The 20,479-nt window shown below is 64.4% G+C and overlaps 1 protein-coding gene across 1 annotated transcript in view; it reads right to left on the bottom strand.

The window, feature by feature from the left end:
* The window catches only part of ADCY1 (adenylate cyclase 1), a gene marked incomplete at both ends in the record, with an annotated part of 85,847 nt that extends 71,215 nt beyond the window's left edge, over positions 1-14,632 (bottom strand). Inside the window, one exon of the mRNA XM_080819098.1 lies at positions 13,976-14,632. Coding sequence (XP_080675224.1) covers positions 13,976-14,632 — 657 coding nt within the window. The remainder of the gene's footprint in view (positions 1-13,975) is intronic.
* Positions 14,633-20,479: the final 5,847 nt, after the last annotated feature.

The raw sequence follows: 20,479 nt of genomic DNA, 5'->3' as shown, positions 1-20,479 counted from the left end.
GGACCCGGCACCAACCATCCTGAGACGCCCTCCCGACCCGGCGCCCCCCAGCCTGCACGCGGAGGGGTCAGCACCACGGACAGTGCCGCACAGGCCCAGACGCCACCAGCCCCGCCTCCCCGGCCCCAAACAGGGCTTTTCCAGAGAGGAAGGCCTCAGCCGGCCAGGAGTGCAACTGCGGAAATGTGGTGTCCCCAGGGGGGTGGGGCAGAGAGAGGACACAGGCCACCGGGCAGACCGTGGGGTCAAGGGAGAAGCGGCCAGGAGAGTGAGGGCAGACCGGGTCACTTCTCTACATTCACCCGCATCACTCCTTCCCTTTCCTCACACCATGATGATCCACCCAGGGAAACTGAGGCCCAGCGGCTGGTCACTGAGTGCCTGCTGCCCATCTGCCCTCCCCCTTCCTCCTTCAATCACCCCTACCCCCGTGATCAGGCAGAGCCACCGCCCAACGGGCCACAGAGAGGTTTCACCACCAGCCATGATGAGGGTAACAACACAGAGAACCGTGCCCAGAGTCACCTGCCGGCAGGTGTGGCCTGGACGTGGTGTCGGTTCACGCTGGCAGCCAAACAGACTGCCGCGGGCAAAACAGGCCAAGGGGGCCCCAAGCTCAGCCTTTGGAGGTCCACACCCTAAGACGCCCCTCGTCCCATGCCAGGCCCCCTCCTCTCTGCGTTGCTCCGAGGAAACCTAGCCCCCCCCAGGCCCCCACCTGTTAGAGCTGTTAACTCTGGGGGTCTCAGGGCTGCCAGGCCCAGCCCCTCCTCATTGCTCCCCGGCCACGTGAGGGCTGCGACCCACACTGCTCTGGACCCCACACCTGACTCAGGACACCAGGTCACACCCTGGGATGCTGCCCCGGGGAACACCAGGCCCCTCTTTGTCCTTTACGCACTGCGCTCCTGCTTTGGCTGCTCAGCACTCCTCTGGCGGGGAGTGTGGGAGGAGCGGAGGTCCCGGGAAGCAAGGCCCCAGCCAAAACCTACAGAGTCCGTGGCATGGGGCCGCACAACCCCATGGCTTCGGGCCAAGAACTGGTCCTCGCCACTCCCACTAGCATCCACTCCACAGACACACCAGTGCTAAAGTGGGGCCAGCCCCGGGCTGAAGGGGCCACTGCACACACTGGAGCCCCACACACCTGACCTCATGCACCTGCCCCACGCACCTGGCCCTCACGCACCCGCCCCACGCACCTGGCCCCCATGAACCTGCTCCACACACCGGACCTCATGCACCCACCCCACACACCTGGCCCCTGTGCACCCGCCCCACACACCTGGCCCCCATGCACCTGCCCCACACACCTGGCCTCAGCACACCTGCCCCACACACCTGGCCCCCATGCACCCGCCCTGCACACCTGCCCCACACACCTGGTCTCCATGCAGCTGCACCACACACATGGCCTCCATGTACCCACACCACACACCTGGCCTCAGCACACCTGCCCCACACACCTGGCCCCCATGCACCCGCCCCGCACACCTGGCCCCCATGCACCTGCCCCACACACCTGGCCCCCCTGCACCTGCCCCACACACCTGGCCTCAGCACACCTGCCCCACACACCTGGCCCCCATGCACCCGCCCTGCACACCTGCCCCACACACCTGGTCTCCATGCAGCTGCACCACACACATGGCCTCCATGTACCCACACCACACACCTGGCCTCAGCACACCTGCCCCACACACCTGGCCCCCATGCACCCGCCCCACACACCTGGCCCCCATGCACCTGCCCCACACACCTGGCCCCCCTGCACCTGCCCCACACACCTGGCCTCAGCACACCTGCCCCACACACCTGGCCCCCATGCACCCGCCCTGCACACCTGCCCCACACACCTGGTCTCCATGCAGCTGCACCACACACATGGCCTCCATGTACCCACACCACACACCTGGCCTCAGCACACCTGCCCCACACACCTGGCCCCCATGCACCCGCCCCACACACCTGGCCCCCATGCACCTGCCCCACACACCTGGCCCCCCTGCACCTGCCCCACACACCTGGCCTCAGCACACCTGCCCCACACACCTGGCCCCCATGCACCCGCCCTGCACACCTGCCCCACACACCTGGTCTCCATGCAGCTGCACCACACACATGGCCTCCATGTACCCACACCACACACCTGGCCTCAGCACACCTGCCCCACACACCTGGCCCCCATGAACCCGCCCCCCACACCTGCCCCACACACCTGCCTCCATGTACTGCCCCACACACCTGGCCCCCATGCACCTGCCCCACACACCCAGCCTCTAGCACTGTGGGCCCTAGCCCTCCTGTCCTCCTCATGTGCTCCTGGCCTGGTCTGCCTTGCTCAGAGCCTCTCCCTGGGCAGGGGCCCTCTTTCCACCATGCCGGTTCATGCCCAGCCTCCAGGGGCTCAGCTCAGACGTGACCCTCTCAGAGCAGCAGACTCTGAGCCCTTGTGCATCACAGCGCTTCCCGGGAGCCAGCACTGTACTCCTTCCTTCTGTTGTTTGCAACAGCTGTTACCAGCTTCCAACACACGAGGGTTCACTCACCTACCACCTTCCCGGCCCCCTGTCTGCCCCTTGAGAGGGTCTTGGCCTGTCGGGCCTGCCGACGGACCCCCAAGCCTAGGATGGAGCCTCTCTTGAACCCGGCACCCTGATGTTTGTTGAATGAGTAACTAAGGGCACACGGGTAGTGAGGGGCCAGGCCTGGCCATGCTGCTGACAAGGGCAGATCTGCACTGCCACCTGCTCCGGGCTGTCTGGATGGGACCCTGCGAGACGTTTTCCAGTCCCCACATCTGGGGTCAGATGGGTGGGCAGTGACCCCAGCTTTCCCATGACCCTCAGAGGCACACAGAGGCAAGGCCTCGACGCAGCCTGACTCGGGAAGTGACATGCCTTCTTGAGCAGGCTGAGCCGGGGGGGAGCCACCGGGGGCATGGGGACATGGCACGCAGACACGTGCATGTGTGAACCCGATCTCACTGCCCTGGGATCAGTAATCAGCACTGGGGGAGGGGGCAGGTCCTTGTCCTTCCCAGGCCCTCCCTCTCGGCCCCCCTGCAGGCCTACAGAACAGAAGGGACTCTCAATTTTGCCTGCACCCCCACCCTTCCTAGATGGGCTGTGAAGGACATCCCAGGAAGAACTCCACACACCCATGCATCCACCCACCCACCTATCCGTCCACCCTCCTCCCACCCACCCACCCAGCCATCTATCCATGCACCCACCTATCCACATCATCCTTCCTTCCATCCATCCTTCATGCAACTATCCATCCATCCATATCATCCAACTAGACTTCCAACCACTCATCTAACCACCCATCTATCCAAACCCTCCATCCATCCCCACCCACCCATCCATCCACCCACCCATCTGTCCATCCATCCATGCACCCATCATCCATTCATCCATGCATCCATCTATCCATCCGTCCATCCATCCATCCATCCATCCATCTATCCAAATCATCCATCCATCCCCACACACCCATTCATCCATCTACCCATCTGTCCATCCATCCATCCATGCCTCCATCTACCTACCCCCAACCCTCTATCCATCCATCCATGCATCCATCTGTCCATCCATCCATGCACCCATCATCCATTCATCCATGCATCCATCTATCCGTCCATCCATCCATCCATCTATCCAAATCATCCATCCATTCCCACACACCCATTCATCCATCCACCCATCTGTCCATCCATCCATCCATGCCTCCATCTACCTACCCCCAACCATCCATCCATGCATCCATCTATCCATCATGCATGCATCCACCTACCCACCCCCCCATCCAACCATGCACCCATCTATCCATCCATCTATCCACCCATTCATCCATCCACTCAAACACAACATGAGCTGGGCTTTGGGCCTCTGTCTGCTCCAGGCTGTTCAGGGCCGCTCGCTCCGCAGGCGTCACACTGACCCCTCTGGGAACTACCCAGGACATGTCTGAAGCAGTAATGGCCGTGGCTCACGGGCAAGCGGACTCTGGTCAGGGAACCAGCATCACTGTGAATGACCAAACCTCTAGAAGTTGTCAACCAGGGTGCCGGCTTGCGGCAGGAAAAGCAGCCCACGGCATTTCAGCGTCTTTTGTCCTCCTCCCACCTGACTGCAGAGCACGGGGACCACGGGGCTGGAAAGCGTGGTCTTCCTGCCTCGGCAGGAAGGCCTGCTCCCGTCAGCTCCACGGCGTGCTGACCGAGAGGCACAGCCTTGGGTCGTCAGCGGGGCACATGGGCTGCAGGGGGCACGTGCAGCAGGGAAAGCTGCTCAGGGTCCCTCCCGTGTTGCCAGGAGGGGCAGGAATGAGTCGAAGTAGACACCTGCCTTGTGCACCTGGGCAGACTGCCAGGGAGACAGGCCCCGCGGAAGGGGGGAATGGGATCACCCGGAGACAGGTGTGCACGGCCAAACAGGCTCATCAGCCTCTGCCCCCAGGTGAGCAGCCCGGCCCCACCCCAAAGTGGGCACCTGGGTCCCTCGGATGATTGGGAGAGCCGGTGCAGAGGCAGGAGAAGCTGACGTGTGCCTGCGGCCCTGGTCATCGCCCAGCATGAACTCTCCCGACATCTACCGTGGCAGGCAGACCCCTACCACACGGACAGTGACCATGTCGGCGGACCTGAGCTCTGAGCGGAGCCTGAGGCGGATGAAAACTGAACAGGACTGGGTCTGGCACATGGAAATGATTCCACTCCCGCCATGACCCCAGAGTTATAGACCCCGCCAAGAGGTTAGGGGCCACCACCTGAAGGCCCAGGTGGGAAAGCAGGAGACCACCTTGTGTCTGGGGTTCCTGCCTGAGCAGCCCGGCTGGGGCTTCCCGGGTACCCGCGCCGCCGGTCAGGGATGGCACCAGAAGCACAGCTTCGACCGCGACAGGACACGGCAGCCCGCAGCGTGCCCCGCACCCGCGATCTTTCCGTGGCATTCCGAGCACTTGCGCTGCTTCGTCGCTCTCAGGGTGCAATCCCGGCAGGTGCACCTCCGACCCTGTCCTTCACACCCCCACGGTCGGCCCGCAGAGCAGAGCCTCCGCCATCACTCAGGAAGGCGCGGAACTGCTCTCCGGAGGCCCTCACCCACGGCCCCCACGCCAGAGCCGGGATCAGATGCCAGCTCCCGGCCAAGTTCTCTGGCAGGGCCAGGAGCCCTGGTCACGTGAGCACGTGGTGCACATGAGGAATTCTGAACGCTGGCCTGCCCTTCATCATCCGGCGTCCCCGCGAGGCCTCCCCGGCCCCCCACCCCAGCCTCTCTGAACTCACGCCAGAGCCAGGTCTTGTCCAGCAGCCTGGGCCACCCAGCCTGGAGCTCTCGGAGTGCGGGGACAGGTGCCTTCCCCTCCGTGCCCCAAGATCCCCCCTACTTAGCACTCAAACCTCTCCCCTGAACTCACTCCAGTTTCAAGCTGCTGCCCACCACTGCCCAGCACAGGGTGACAGCCTCTCCTGTGGGCAGCGCAGGTGGGCGGGTGGCTCACCCTCACTCGGGGCAGCGCATCCCCAGGACAAAGAGGGGGGAGCTCTGCCCGCACCCCAGGGCCCCCACCCCACATAGAGCATCCCGTTTATTAAATCAACACACGACCCCCTGCCACGCAAGGTCTCGTGCATCTGGTCGGTGGGGTCCCTCTCACTCCATCGCGCTCGGAGGGGCCCCATGGGGTCCTGCCTCCACGGCTCCCAGCCGGCTCTCCCACATCGTTCAGAGTGTGTGTCTAAGCTCACGTCATTGCCTGGGAGTGTCTCCGTGGCCCAACAATGAAAGTGTCCCGGGATTCGCATCCTCAGGAGGAGGAAGGAGAGGACGGACAGGTGTCCACGCTGCCGCCTGCCCCCAGGAAAGTGCTCTGTTAACCTCGCTACTCTACTGGGGCATGTGTTGGAAGTTTCCACAGTAAAAACAAAACAAGGGGCGCCTGGGTGGCTCAGTCATTACACGTCTGCCTTCGGCTCAGGTCATGATCCCAGGGTCCCGGGATCGAGCCTCACATCGGACTCTCTGCTCAGTGGGGAGCCTGCTTCTCCCTCCCCCACTCCCCCTGCTTGTGCTCCCTCTCTCACTGTCTCTCTCTGTCAAATAAATAAATAAAATCTTTTTTTAAAAAAAAGAACAGACTCTTTTTTTAAAAAAATCATCCCGATGGGCTCTCATGAGCTCCTGCCCTGGGTCCCACCCCCTGAAGCTGAGGACCATCTGGGCTGTGGCTGCCACACCCAGAGGCAGATTCCCAGGGGCCCCGGCGAGATCACAGTGCCATCTCCTCTGTGATCCCTGATGGCTTTACCAGTGCGGCTCCTGGCGTGAGGGCCTTCCGGCACTCCAGCCCCGGCTCACCGCCTGCTCAGGCACGGCCCGTCCACACCACGGTACTGCTGTGTGTCCCCAACCTCCTGGCCACAGCCCTGGGACGCTCCGACGTCCTCCTGTACCTTTGGACCCCCACTCACTCTCGCCACAGAAGGGCTCTCCTGCCACAGCCTAGGTCTGAGGCTTGAACACAATGGACTTTGGAAATGAGCCCTGCCCGTGGCCCCCCAGGGCACTGTCGGCTCACAGGGAATGCCACTGATGTCTGTTAAGTGGAGATCTGCGGCAATACAAGAATCGGATGTATTTTGAAGCCCTCAGGCCAAATGGATGGGTCCTGGGACGTGCTCCGCGTCTGGTCCTCTGTGCAGCTGGGCTCCGTCCGCCAGTGAGGATTCCAGATCCCTCCGCCTCCCGAAGGCAAGGTGTACACGGCAGTGCTTCCCTCCCACGGGAAACCAGGCAAAGACCCCTGGAGAAGCACGCACTGACAGCCCCACAGAAGGCCATGGTGCGGGGTTGCCGTGCCCGGGGCTGCAGAACCTTCCAGAGCGGACGCCCTCACCCAGATGCTAGCTCGGCACAAGGCCCCCGCCCCGAAAGGTGCACATTCACCCGTGCAGAGGGCCCCAGGAAGCCTGCACACAGGGAGGGACTCCCGAGGACAGGTCGGCACCGGGCGGCAAAGGAGTGCGGGGAGCTCCGGGGTCCTCCCATGGGCGTCCTGTCCCGCCGCACCCGGGTCCCATACATCAGCATCCAATCCGCGTGCACCTGGGTCCCTCTGTGGGCGTCCTGTCCCCCTACCCAGGTCACTTCCCTGGGATTCCTCATTAGCTTGATGAGGACCCGTGGGCCTGTCACAGCCACACCGCTCACATGGTCACCGTGGGCTGCTCCTACCTGGTGAGGCTCCCCTCCCAGCCCCATCCCCCACCAAGGGGAAGCCCCCTAAGTCCACACCTAGACTCCCAACGGCCCTGCTGCTGTCCCTGCTCCCAAGCTCTAGGCCCACAGACCCACCACAAGCTGGGCTGGGGCAAGGTGGGTCCTGGATGCGGGGGAGAGTAAGCAGCCTCAAACTCCCATATCCAGACCCTGCAGGTCTCCGTGGGACTCAGGCCTCAGAACACTACCACACACGCACATGCACACGTGTGTGTGAACACATGCATGTGCGTACTCGGCTGCACACACACACGTGCACGAAACTCATACACGTGCCACCAAGGTGTGCACATTACACGTGTGCGCGGTCATACACGCGTGCGCGGTCATACACGCACGTACACACACGTACAAACACTCGCGTGTGCACACACAGAGGCCCACGCCGACTGCATGGGAAGCAGGAAGCCCCCCTCATCAGCTGGTGCCTTCCTCCCGGGAGGCCTGGAGGCAGCCTGGACCCCAGCACCCCAAAGATCAAAGCAGATCCTGACACCCCCAGCCCAGAAGCAGAGGGTCCAGGGTCTAGGGAAAAGGGGTGGGTCCAAGGAGGACCCAGGTATGGCAGTAAGGGACAGCCTGCCCCAGCCCTCGCCCCATGCATCGAGGGGCTGGGGGGCCCAGGACGGGAGCCTCCAGGGCAGGGACCCAGGCTGGCCAGGGAGCTGGCCCTGTCACTCTCCCCATGTTCTAGGCCACTCGGCCGACCCCCCCACCCGAGAAAGCCCAGTCTCGCTCACTTCCTGGGTGGTCTCTGAGGCCACCCAAGATCACAGACAGGAGGGCCCCACGCACACACCCATCACACGAGAACGTGGTAATGCTAACACATAGGGGTGGCATGCGGTGTGCACCAGCAAGGCTTGAGGGTGTGCAAGCGGGTGCGTTTGTGTGTGAAAGTGGACAGGCGTGAGGACGTGTGCATGAAGCCTGCATGCACGACTGTGTTTGTAGGTGCACATGGGGGTTCACCTGTCTGTCCATGTGCACAGTGTGTACATGCGCCATACGAGGGGCCGCCCGTGACCAGCACTACTGAGTGGGACCCAGGCACCTGTAACCGGGAGACCAGGGTCTGTCTCCGTCCAGAGAGGCTGCCCGCCGCCCACTTCTCGGCCGTCTCTTCCAACCTCCAACCAAGACCAAATACCAAATACAGGTTCAGGGAGTCACAAAACTCGCGGATCACCAAAGGCTCGTACCAAGCACTGGCCCCATGCCCAAGGGACAGGACAGCACCTGAAAATGTACCTGCTCCCACAAAGCCACGGAGCCCCCAGAAGAAACACAGGCATGGGGCAAGTACCCCGCCCAAGGTCCCACAGTCGGGGCTCCACCGACCCTCCACATGAACCCACCGCCCCACAGGAGTCAGGAGACACGATGAGGACATTTCTGGGCTCTGAGACTGTGGAAACACAGCCCAGATTGTCCGTCCACTGGGAGCTGACCCTGGCCCTCCCGGCCTCAGAGAGGGCACAGGAAAAGGAAGGACATCGCCCAAGAAGCCTCGGCTCCCAGGAAGGGCAGGTGGACAGCTCTCACAGCAGGGGGAACCGTGGCAAGCAGACACCTCCCCAAGGACACCGCTTCGGTCTGAGCCAGGCAGCAGCACCCACGCCCACTCATGGGACCCCTGCTCCCTACTGCATCCCAGGGACCCCCCAAACAGAAACCTGAGCAGACCGGTCTGCTGACAAGGCTTACAGGGCCCGGCACTGTTTTCCAAAGAAACAGGAAACACGCTGCGTGCCCCGCACCTGCCCTTTCTTGCACGCCTACCTCCCTGGCTGAGCCCCAGGCTTCCTCTGTCCAGGGTCTTGGCTGGAGCACACCGGCCTCAGGAAGCCACCTGGAGTCCTCCGTCTGCCCTATCCCCTTCACACGCCTCTGGAGGTCACACGGACTCCCCCCGGCCCAGCACAGACTGCAGTCCCAGGTGTCCACCAGTGTCCCCTACAGACAGTAAATCCCTGGAGTGCAGGGGGTCTCATTCCCACCAGGCGCCCAGCCCCTAGCCCGGGGCCTGGCCCCCAAGTGGATCACAGCGTTGTCCAGAGAAGACGCCCCCACCGGGTCCACCAGTGGGGCCGGACTCCAGCCCACACACAGTCCCTGGGTCTTGGGGGGCTCCTGGGGGGCAGCAGACAACAGCCCCCAGGACTCTGCCCCGAGCAGGTGCCAGCCCTCGCCTGAAGCCGGGATGCGTCCCCGTGTCCAGGCCCCATTTCCCATCAGCCCAATTCCTCTGCCCTGGCCTGACCCATTCCAGGGACTTGTTCAAGTTAGGGCCAGCTGCTCAGAGGGAGGCTAACCGGAGTCTCCAGGGAAACAGACCAAGTTAGGGGGAGGGAACCCAGGGACTGACCGGGTAGATGTGGGGGTGGGAATCGGGTGTCCCAGTAGGGTGTCCACTGGACACAGACCTGGAGGCCTGGAGGGGACACCCACCACCACCTGCGGCTCAGGGAGTAGCAGAGGGACAGGAAGCCCAAGGTGGAAAGAGCTGAGCCCTGACCAGAGACCAGAGGCCTGGGGAAGAGGGGTCGAGCCTAGGCCACGGAGGCTGTCTTTGGGGTCACTGCCAACCAAGGCAGAGAAACCCCCTCCTCACCTTCACATGTGCGGAGGCAGGTGGATGCACCAGCAGGTGAGCAAACGAAGCCCCAGGACCCAGCCAAGATGGGGGAGGAGGAGGGAGGTACCAGCGGGGAAGAGCGCCCAGCCTGGGTAAAGGGCCTGGCTGCCTGGTGGAGGGCAGGAAGGGCAGGAGGCCCCCAAGAGGGGGTCCAGCAGGGGCGGAGTCCAGCTAAAGGAGGGGTCCTGCTGGGTAAGGGTCCCGCCAGGAAGAAAGGGGAGCAGGGGTGCGGCCTGTGGGGGGAAGAGCCAGGGGAGGCGGTGCTGGAGCCCAGCCAGGTGGGTTACGGGGGCGGGGGGGAGGGGGGGTGCTTAGAGGAGCCGGGGGGAGGGGCCAGCGGGGGGTGTGCTGGGTGGGGCGGGGGCGGGGCCGGCGGGGCGGGGCTTAGGTCTGGCCGGCGACTCGGAGGAGGAGGAGCCCGAGCGCGGGGAGTGGGCACAACCCAGGTGGGAAGCAGAGAACCCACACCCGGGACGCAGCGCGCTGTGAGTGGCTTGGCCGCCTGTGTACCTGGGCTCTGAGGGCGGTGACATCGCTCCGCCTGCCAGCAGCACTCGAGCTCTCCCCAGAGCTCAGACGACCTGGAGGGACACAGGGGAACTCCAGCCAACACCCACTTGCCCGATGGTGCTTTCTGTTTTCCTGCCTGGGGCTCAGAACTGGGGAGGAGATGGAAATATATGCCCCTTCCATTGACAAGCAGCCATTCTGCCCACAGCAGTGGCCCCGGATGAGCCCAAGAAGATACAGCAATCTTGCCCCACCCTGGCCAAGAAGTGGGCATTTGGGGCGGGGGGGGGGGTGCGGCGCCCAGGAGGAAGGAAGCTGGAGCTGGCCTATGCGCACACCCACAGCTGTGAGGGGCAGGGCCGCGGGGGTCTCCTCTGGGGGCACCTGAGCCGGCTGCTCCTCTCCAGACATACCCCGCTGCCCCGACCACCACTCCAAGGCCATGACCTTGGCATGCACAATTCTGTCTGCTACCACCGCCAGCAACCCCCCTCCGTCCCCGGTCCCCAAGCACAGTCACTCCCTCCTCAAGCCGTACTCTTCAAGTCCCCCAGTGCCACCACCGGGGAGGAGGGGTCACACGTGTGGCGTCTCCCTTTTCCCTCCTCCTCACCGCCCCCGTGTCCCCCTACCCCACCCCAGGTCTCCAGCCCACCCCAGCCTGGCTTGCCGCCCCACTACCCCTGAGCAGACTTCAAGGGTTCCCCAACAGGATGCCTTCGGTTCGGACGTATTGCTCAGTTAAATAAAAACGAATTTCCGCGCTTTGCATGTACACACAACCAGGGGGCAGGAGGGAACGGGCGGGAAGAAGGTCCCAGCCTGGTCAATTTACGCAGCTCCTCCTGGGCGCTGGGCTGGGGAGGAATGAGACTGTCTCCCCAAACTCCTTGTGCGTTAGCTGAGAGCAGCAGCACGGCCCGGAGTGAGCCAGGAGGTCCCGCCGCCTCCCGGGGAAGGGCAGCCGAGCAGCACCTGAATTCCAACCACGCAGTCACCGACCTCCTGGGCGCTCTCAGTCTGTCAGCCTGGGCCAGCCTGGGTGCCACAGGGTCCCCAAAGCGCACGGCCTACCAGGGCGGGGCAGGATTGCTGCAGGAACCTCCCAGAGCCTCCCTGTGGAGGGGCAGAGGCTCTGAGAGACCCCCAATCCCGTGTGACCCTCCCCCCGCCCCAGTGCCCCGAGCAGGAGCAGTTCTCTCCCTCCCACGGCACAGACATTCCACCTAGAAGGTCCAGCAAAGGCAACGGCCCTGCACAGACTGCTCCGCTCACCCATCGCCCTGTCCTTCTGGGCCTCCACCTCATGTCCTGCCCCAAACCAGCTCCCGAGGAATATGGGGCTCTGGGCACGTGACCGCACTGCAGGGCAGCCGGAGGCCGTGGGGCAGCGGGCAGCAGAGGCCCCCGCTGTGTATGTGAGCCTCCCACCTTCCCCACCGACCTCCCGGCCCATGGCAGACTCCGGCCCCAGGGCAGCACCCAGGCCCCTCACCGTGTTTGTCGGCGCCCACCCCATCCGTCTGTCCACATCGCCGCCACCAGTGGCAACGTGTGGATCTGAACAGGAACGTTCTGGAAGCCAAAGCAACTTGGAGGTAACAGGACACGGAATAAGGGCTTTTCCCACAGGCTCTCCACTTGAATGCCAGCCCTGCAGTGGGGAAACTGAGGCCCCGGGCGGGAAGGGTGTGCATCGCCCAGGGACCAGCAGCAGCAAACGCCAGATGCCTGCTCCCTAAGAATCCAGGCTCACAGGACGGGCTCCCTCTCCCCCGGGAGTACAGGGGCTCATCTTATCCTGGAGCAGAGGTCCCTGGGCCCAAGACCTTCACAGACCCTTTCCTCTCCCTCAGTTCTCTAGAAGGGGTGACCAGAAACTGTACACAAAATTGTTTCAGAAAAAGACAATAGCACCGCCTTTCGTTGAACCAGCCGAACCCCTCATACGCCAGATCTCAGACCTCTCTCCCCACCCGGAGCTGACCTGGCCGCGGGGCCTCCCTTCTGGTCCTGGTGGGGAGGTCGTCCAGCTGGGGGGCCCCACACCATGGGGGCCAAACACATAACAGATGGGAAGGTAGTGGGGGGAGGTTCCAAGAGCACCTCCTAAGGACAGACGGCAGGCAAGGCCACAAGCCAGGGGCCTGCTGGGAACCACCCAGAACGGAGCCCCCCCTCCCCACCCTGGGTGCAGGGAGCCCTCTACCCTCCTCCCTTTTTTCCGCCTCACCTCTGTTTCTGGCGGTCCCCCTACTTTGTTCCTCTCTTCTCCCCACCTCCACCGGCCCCTTCCCCCATTCCTTCCTCCTCCCCTCCCAGCCCCCAGCACGTGCTGGCCTCTCTGGGCCCCAAAATACACTTCCAGTGTCTACCCTGTGCATCCATGATCTCTCTGACCATGGGCATTCCTGACATCACCGTCTGAGAGCACCTCCCTGGGTCCTCATGGGGGGGGGGTCCTCGGTCCCCCCAAGCCACAGTCGGATTCCCTGCACCCTCTTCTTCTTCCCAGAGCCTGTTCCGTGCAGCCTCCCCTCCTCACCCCATCCCCCCACCTCCCCCATCCCCCCACCTCCCCCATCCCCCCCACCTCCTCCATCTGCCACATTCTCTCCCTAGATGGGCTTGCCCACCACATCGGATTCCCCCATCCTCCTGCCAAAATGCTGCCAGAGGCGGAAACAAAACCCTCCTTCAGGGCCCTCCAAGCCCCCGCTGGGTGGGGTGGGTTTCATGCCGGGTCAGGCTGGGAGAGCCCCACACAGCAAGGACACCTGCCTCGTCTCCTGGGTCTCCGGCTGGGGAGGAGCCCATGGGGAGCAGACAACGTCCTTGTCCCCCACTACCGTCTCGCTGGCCCTCCTGGAAGGCAGTGGCAAAGTTCCGACGCTCCCAGCCTTGGTCAGACCCCGGCAGGGCGGCGGTGGCAAGGGCTGAAGCCCTGTTCGACCTTGGCAAACCTGTCTTTCTAGACCAGAAATGGGTCCACAACAGGCGCCTTTTCTCAACAAGGAGACTGGAGGAGACCCAAGTCTCCGTCCCCTCCCAGCCTCCCCAGGGTGCCGCAGGCTGGGAGGGAGACTCTGCCAGCCCCGCACGAGGTCCAGGCGCACTGGAGAGGAGCCCGGAGCCCTGCACAGCCAGCAGGAACCCTGCCCACCAGGGGCCCATCCCGCGCCCACTTTCCGTCCCTCTTCTGGGATGTGTGCAGCCAAAGAGCGCCAGCCAGGGCTCTGACCGGGCTTGGCCGCTCACCAGCTGCCTGACCTTGGGCCAATCCTTGCCCTCTCCACGCTCCCCTCTCCACAGCCCACACCCAGGGGAGCTTTGTGGATGGCGACTCGGAAAAGAGCCCGGCCCTAGCAGCCCCCACCGCGTCCTCGGCTCGCCCAGTGACCTTGAACGCCCCCCACACTCGCGGCCTCAGTTTCCCCACCCGCCCACTCCGTAGATGCGCGCCCGGCTCCCCCGGTGTTCCCGGTCCCTCCCGGGCAGGTGTGTATCCCAGACCCGACGGAGGGCGCGCCGCGGCACTTACCGTCCTCCAGAGACGCGGGCGCTTGGCGGGCACCAAGGTGGCCGTGACCAGCAAGTGCGAGGCGGCCACCACGAGCCCGAAGCCGACGGCCAGCAGGCTGCGCACGGGCAGCAGGGCATAGGACACGAAGGTGACCAAAAGGAGCTGCCAGACGCCGTGGTCGGCGGCCGCCGTCCCCGAAGCCGCGCCGGCGTGGGCGCCCGCGGGCCCGCCGAGCGCGAAGGGGCAGCAGAGCAGCGCGAAGGTGAGGCTGAACAGCAGCGCCAGCTGGCCGACCTGCTGCAGCTGCGGCGCCTGCAGCGAGCGCACGTTGGTGACCACGAGCAGCGCCAGGAAGAGCACGCAGTGCGCGGGGTGCGAGCCCCTGGCCAGGCCGGCCGCGGGCCCCGGCGCGCCCAGCAGCTCCGCCAGCGCCAGCGCGCCCGCCAGCCCGCTGAGCACGGCCAGCGCCTTCAGCGTGGCCGCCTGCTCCAGCCGCAGCGCGTAGCCGCGGAACAGCGCCTCCAGCTCGGGGCACGCGAACTCCTCGCCGCACGGCCGCAGCCCGCGCCGGCCGCCCGGCCCCGCCGCCCGCTCGGCGCCCCCGGGCTCGCCCGCGCCGCCGCCTCCGCCTCCGCCGCCGCCGCCTCCGCCTCGGCCGCGCGGCGCCCCCGCCATCTCAGCGCCATGCGGCGGCGGCCGGGGCGCCGGGGCGGGCGGGCGCGGGCGGGAGGCGCGGGGCGCGGCGGGCAGAGTCGGGGCGCCGGCTGCCCCGCGCGCGCGCCCCGAGCGCGTCCCCTCCCGCCGCCGCGCCTGCGCAGTGCGCCGCCCGCCCGCCCGGCCGCGGGCCTCCGGCGGCCCCGCCGCGCCGGCCCCGCCGAGCGCCGAGCCGAGGGGCCGCGTGACCCCGGCGCCCGCCGCGCCCCAGCCTCAGTTTCCCCGCCGGCGCGCGGCCCAGCCCGCGGGGCCGTCTCTCGGGCCGCGGGAAACGCACGAATCCTGCGCTGTGCCCGGGGGTGGGGCGGGGAGCGCCATCCTGCCGAACGGTGACACCCCTCGGCTCCCGAGGAGCCCGCGGTGGGACCCCGGGGCCTGCGACTCGCCCGCCCTCCCCCCGGCGCCGCCGCAGGGGACCCAGGCCCCCCGGCCGTACAGACCGACGGGTCAGGCCAGAGTCCTGGCTGGGGGCGCGGCTCTGGGGGCAGGGATGGGGCGGGAAGCACAAGGAGAAGGGACGCTGCAGTTTGCCCTGGGGGCGACGGGAAACCCAAGTGAGAGCGGGCTGTATGCTTCCGGCGGGGACGACTATAGGTGCGGTGGTGTCCACGCGTGCCTGGGCCCCACCCGGCGCCTCCTGTCCCGCGGCTTGTGCTCCGGAAGGGGCTTTGCGCCTCACTTCGACCGCATTGCCTTCTTTGGCGCTCACAGAGGCCCCTGGGGGCGTGCCTCTGCCCCCCCCCCACACACACACACCGGGAGAGGTAAACAGCCGCAGGGGAGGCTTACAGAGAGGTAAGGACTCTGGGCAGAACTGCTGACCCCTCCAGGACCCCACGCCGCTTCTTGCCCACCCCTCCATACACATGGAGCGGGACCTGGGGGTCCCACAAAATCACAGACAGCAGAGACCAGGAGCCTAGCCCCTCTGCAGGAGGTCCTTCCCAGGTGACCTCCAGACACCGGGATTTAGTCAGTGTGGCAGGCCTGGGTCTGTTTTTCAGGCACTGTGGGGATTTCAACTAGGCTCCCAGGCGAGAGCCATTGGCCATGTGCTGTTATATGGGCTCAAGGTCTAGAAGGTGGGGACCTGGGTATTAGTCAGGCCACAGGAAGTGGGCGTTTTTGTACAAGACACAACGTGTCACCCATCAGAAGTGGCACCTCATGGTCGCCCTGGCCAGGAGCCCTCACTGTTCCATCCCCAACAGCTCACACCAGCACGCTCTTGGTGGCCACCTGGTCCCCCCTCCTAGACAGGCCTCCCCATGCAGGGCACCTCCTCTGTGAAGCTTTCCTGACTTCCTGACCACCAGTTCCCAGTGCCCACCCCCCCGGACCTGGTGCTCTGTCTGGTCACCTGGTAACTTGTCCCCATCCCCTCTTGGAACTGGCAGCCCCTGGGGCCGAGGGGGAACTGGAAGTTACCTGCCCCACCTCTGGGTTTGACTGACATCCCCAGGGTCCCATCTCCCTCACCTGGTTTCCCACCTGTCCCCAGTGGTAGCAAGTCTGCATGATCCTTCAAGCATCAAGGATCATGTGTAGACTCTCTTGTTAAATAGGCATTTTGATGTCCTGGTGGTACTAGGGAAGGAAAGCTGAGTACTGTCCAAAAATCGGGCAAGCCACCTGGGAACGAAGGGATGAAAAAGTATCCTGGGGTCAAGGTCACAAGGCAACAGCACCCTCCCGGCCCACTAGCACATTCACGGGGAGGGATGAGCACCCACCTCTCTCACCGAGACGGAGGTGCCAGACCTCCATGGGAGCTTCCCACTGTGCCGCCGTGGGGCGGAATGGGGGGCTGCTGTCCCCTTCACCTTCTCTGCCCCCGTCTGCTGGGTTGAAAGGACAAGGCGACTAGCGGGCGGGTTGCATCCAGGGAGGATGGCCAAGCCGTCTGAGAAACCGTGCACACGCCCCACGCTCTCGTGAGTGTCATCGGTTGAACCATGTCCCCCCGAAATTCATATGCTGCCGTCCTGACCCCCAGTACCTCGGAATGTGACCATCTGTGGGACTAAGGTCACTGCGGACATCATTAAGCTGAGCCCCCTAGACTAGAGTGGGCCCTGATGCAGTATAACCCGTGTCCTTATACAAAGGGGACTTGGGAGGAGAGCAAAAGCCTGAAGACGGGTCAGCCCATGAGCCACGGAGTTACAGAAAGGCAGGAGGCTCCTCCCCCAGCGCCCCCTGCCCAGGGATCTCAGCCCTGCGACCCCGCGATCCTAGCCTTCCGGCCTCCACAGCCGTGAGAATGTACGTGTGTTGTCCACGCTGGGGCTCTGGCACCTCGGGAGGGGGCCCTGGCCAGCTAGCGCTCGGGCCTAGGCTCCACCCTGAAGTACGTTGCCTGGTACGGAGCGTCAATATTGACCAGGCGCGAAGGGGCCGTGCAGAGCGCAGACCCAGAGGGGAAAGTCTGCCCTTCCTGGAAGCAGCCCCTCCCTGTGGGAGGCGAGCAGAGGGAGGGGAGCATCATGGTCACTGTGTGTCCCGCTGGCCCGGGAGGGCACCACCAAGAGTCACGGGCACCTCGTCTTGAGACAGGAGTGCAGGCCTCCTTAAGCAGTAACAGCGCCAGGCCTCCCTCGGACTTTTCGGACTTTTTGTGGATCGCAAATCTCCGTCTCTTTGCATTCGAGGCTCCAGCTGCCGAGGCCTTGTCCTTCCAAGAACCTGAAATGCCCTGGATCGGGGGTGTGGCGCGGCGTGGCGGGGGCCCAGCGTGGAGCACAGTCTGGCGTCGTGCGGTGTCCCGGCTAAGAGCGCAGACACGTGCCACCCCTCCCGGCTGTGTGACTTGGGGCAGGCTGCTCATCCTCTCTGGGCCTCGTCTCCTCTACGAATGGGGGCTGTCGTGGCTCCCGACCCACAAGGTTACCGTGGACACAAGGACAACTGCTGATGTGCGTGTTCTGTGCACACAGGACCGGGTGAGCGTCATGCTAACCCCAGGAGCTGGATGAGTGAGCGTCAGGCCCTCCGGACACAACAGGCCACAACAGCTGGGGAAGTCGCGGTAATCCAGCTTCCTCCTGGGGACATCACCGAGCTCCTGGGACTTCTGCCAGAGACGCAGCTCCCAGACGAGTGTTCCTCGCAGGTTCCCACTTTGTGTTTGGGGTGGAATTTCCCCTGTGGGTCTGTTGGAAACCCCGTGGAAATGCAAGCTGTCTCCAGGAATCAAAGGGCGTGAGGAGAACCCCCGTGGGGGGCTCAGCCTCCTCCTCTCCCCTGGTGGCTGGATGCAGCATTTGCCCCACAAACGCCTCTCTTGTATACGTCCTGCTGGGCTGGTTGTTGGGGGTGGGGGAGTGTGCAGTGTAGACGGTGACGGAAACGGCCCCAGGGGTCTGTTCAGGATTCCTCCGGTGAGAACCGGACAGGACTCCAGCTCAGCTCCCTTAACCCAAAAGTTGGAGGCCACATCTGCTTACCTCGCTGGAGGCTGGGATGGCTGACTGAGGGCCACGCTGGGCAGTAAGTGGTCACACCCTCCCCCTACAGCAGGACGCTGACCAGTCTGGCTGAGGCCACTGGGGCGCATGGCCCAGGTGGCCAAAAAAAAAGAGGGTGAGAGTGTCCTCCAGCTAAACCAGGGACCAGAGCTGGATGGGCGGGTGGTGATCCCTGAGCCACACAGCTGACGCGGTAGGACAGGGCCCACACATCTGTTCCTTCACACCTTGCTGTCCCCACACCTTGATGGCCAGGAGGACCAACCGGGGCTTCACGGCCGGCTCTGCCACCTTCCTGCGCCTGGCCCCGGGCTCAGGGGTCCCCAGAGACTTGGCATCCTTGCCTCAGTGCCAGAGTCTCCGGCCAGCCCCGAGCAACAAGCACCGGGTAACACGGGACTGCATACCTGGTCTGCGGGGAGACCTGGTTGGCAGGAGGAGGTTTGCGTGGTGGGCACGCTGGCGATCTCGTTGTCACCAGGATTCGGCCCCGAGAGGAGCAGGACCCCTGGGCAGTGGGAGGGGCCAGCCTCCAGGCTGGGGCCAGCCCAGGAATCCCACCGATAAATATGTGTTCAAAACCGTGCCCAGTGCTCCCACAGAAAGGCGCGCCCTCTGAGGGGGCACAGAGGGGCACCCAAGTCCCCAGAAAGGTGTGCTCTTGAAGGCAGTGGGCAGAAATAGAACCCTGAGCTCTGGAGACCCAGACAACTCCAGACACAGAGCTGCGGGCCCTGAGCTCTTCTCCCCAGAGCCCAGGGTCGTGCGAGGTCTGTGTCCTCCTCCCTCCCCCGCCCCGGGAGAGTGGCCTCAAAGGAGCAGATGCTGGCCGTGGCCGGGCAGGAGAGACCAAGGAGCCCGGGGCGAGGCTGTGGCGGAGGTCAGCAAGAGCAGGTGGAAGGTTCTCGATGACCCCAAGGACCCCACTCGCCATGGGCTCGGTGGAGGGGTCTAATGACCCCCGGAGCGAGGCCAGCATGACCATGACAGCTCTCAGGTGGCCACGCCCCTCATTCGAGCCCACCCACTGCACCTGGGACTTCTAAGGAAGAGTGTTCCTCCGGACGTAACCACACCTCCCTCAAGAGGCCCAACCTAGCGTATCCCCAGCGGTTCCTCTAAACCACCACCGCTTTCTACTAAATCCAAAAGACGCTGCATTCCGGGCAGGCATTTTCCGAGAAGGAGGGGACCCTCTGCCACATGGTGGACGTGCGGGGACATGTGCCCTTGTCAGGCAGTGGCTCTGTCCTTGCCAGGCTCCGGGGCCCGGATGGGTTTTCGCTTGTCCCTGGTTATCCTGAGCATGACAAAGGACTCTGCAAAGGGTGCCGATATTTGCCACGTGGTGTGCCTTGACGTCTGAGTATGGCTTCGAGGGAAGCGATCCTTGGCTGCTGGGGCAAGAGTGCTGGAAGGTGCCGGGCTGGTGGAGTCGGGGAGTCGGTCCCGCCCTGAGCATCGTCCGAGAGCGCCTGCTGGTTGGCGTAGAACCGCGTCCCCGCTGCTCTCTCAGGAAGGACGCTGTGTGGTCCTACTAGCGCCCGGTGGGCAGGGCGACTGGACCGGAAAGCCCGCTCTGTTCCTGGACCAAAGCCTGGAGGGGACGGGGCAGTCAGCGAGGACGAGGGCCTCCCACCCTGGAGACAGGGTGGCGTGCCCCTGAGCCGAGCAGCGTCCCCTGGCTGAAAGAGGACAAGGACAGGATTCTCTATGAATTCCATTTAATGCCGGTCAACGCGGTCCCTGGGGACGTTCAGGTCCTTGCGGGTCAAGAAACAATGCCATAGGGGGACCGTGCCAGGCGGGGACAAAAGGCCAGGGAAGGGGGAGCCTTGGCCCTGCCCAGAGCCTCCCGACTGGGCTATTTATAGTGGCACGGGACCAGGCCTGAGCCTTAGGTGGATTTGTGTCCATGGTCCTGGGGGGGTCGGGGTGAAGGTGGGGAGGCCGGAGGCAGGCGGGCAGGCTCCTCAGCAGACAGTGAGAATAAGGCCTGCTCGGGGAGCCCAGTGCAGAGTCGGCTCTGACAGCTGCGGCCCAAAGGCAGGGAAGCTTCCGCGGGAGGATTTGCGCTAAAAATAGCATCGCTGGCTTGTGGGTAGAGAATTTGACCCAATTAGAGATTACCAGTTTCAGGAATTACTGGAAAAGAAATCTCATTAAATAGGTTAAATATAGGAGCCAGAGGCTGAGAAGGCCATCTGGGATTCGCAGGAAAACCAAAACCGACGCAGGGGTGCGGTGCGCTCTGCGGCTCCCGCGCGGGGAGGGTGCTCGGCACCGACACCGACACCGACAGCGGCGGCCGGGCGCGCAGGGCGGGGGCGGGGGCGGGGGC

This window comes from Martes martes (genome assembly GCF_963455335.1).
Source record: "Martes martes genome assembly, chromosome: 11".
Lineage (NCBI taxonomy): Eukaryota > Metazoa > Chordata > Mammalia > Carnivora > Mustelidae > Martes > Martes martes.
Note: the sequence above shows the minus strand (reverse complement) of the source record. Positions and strands in the feature narration are given on the sequence as shown.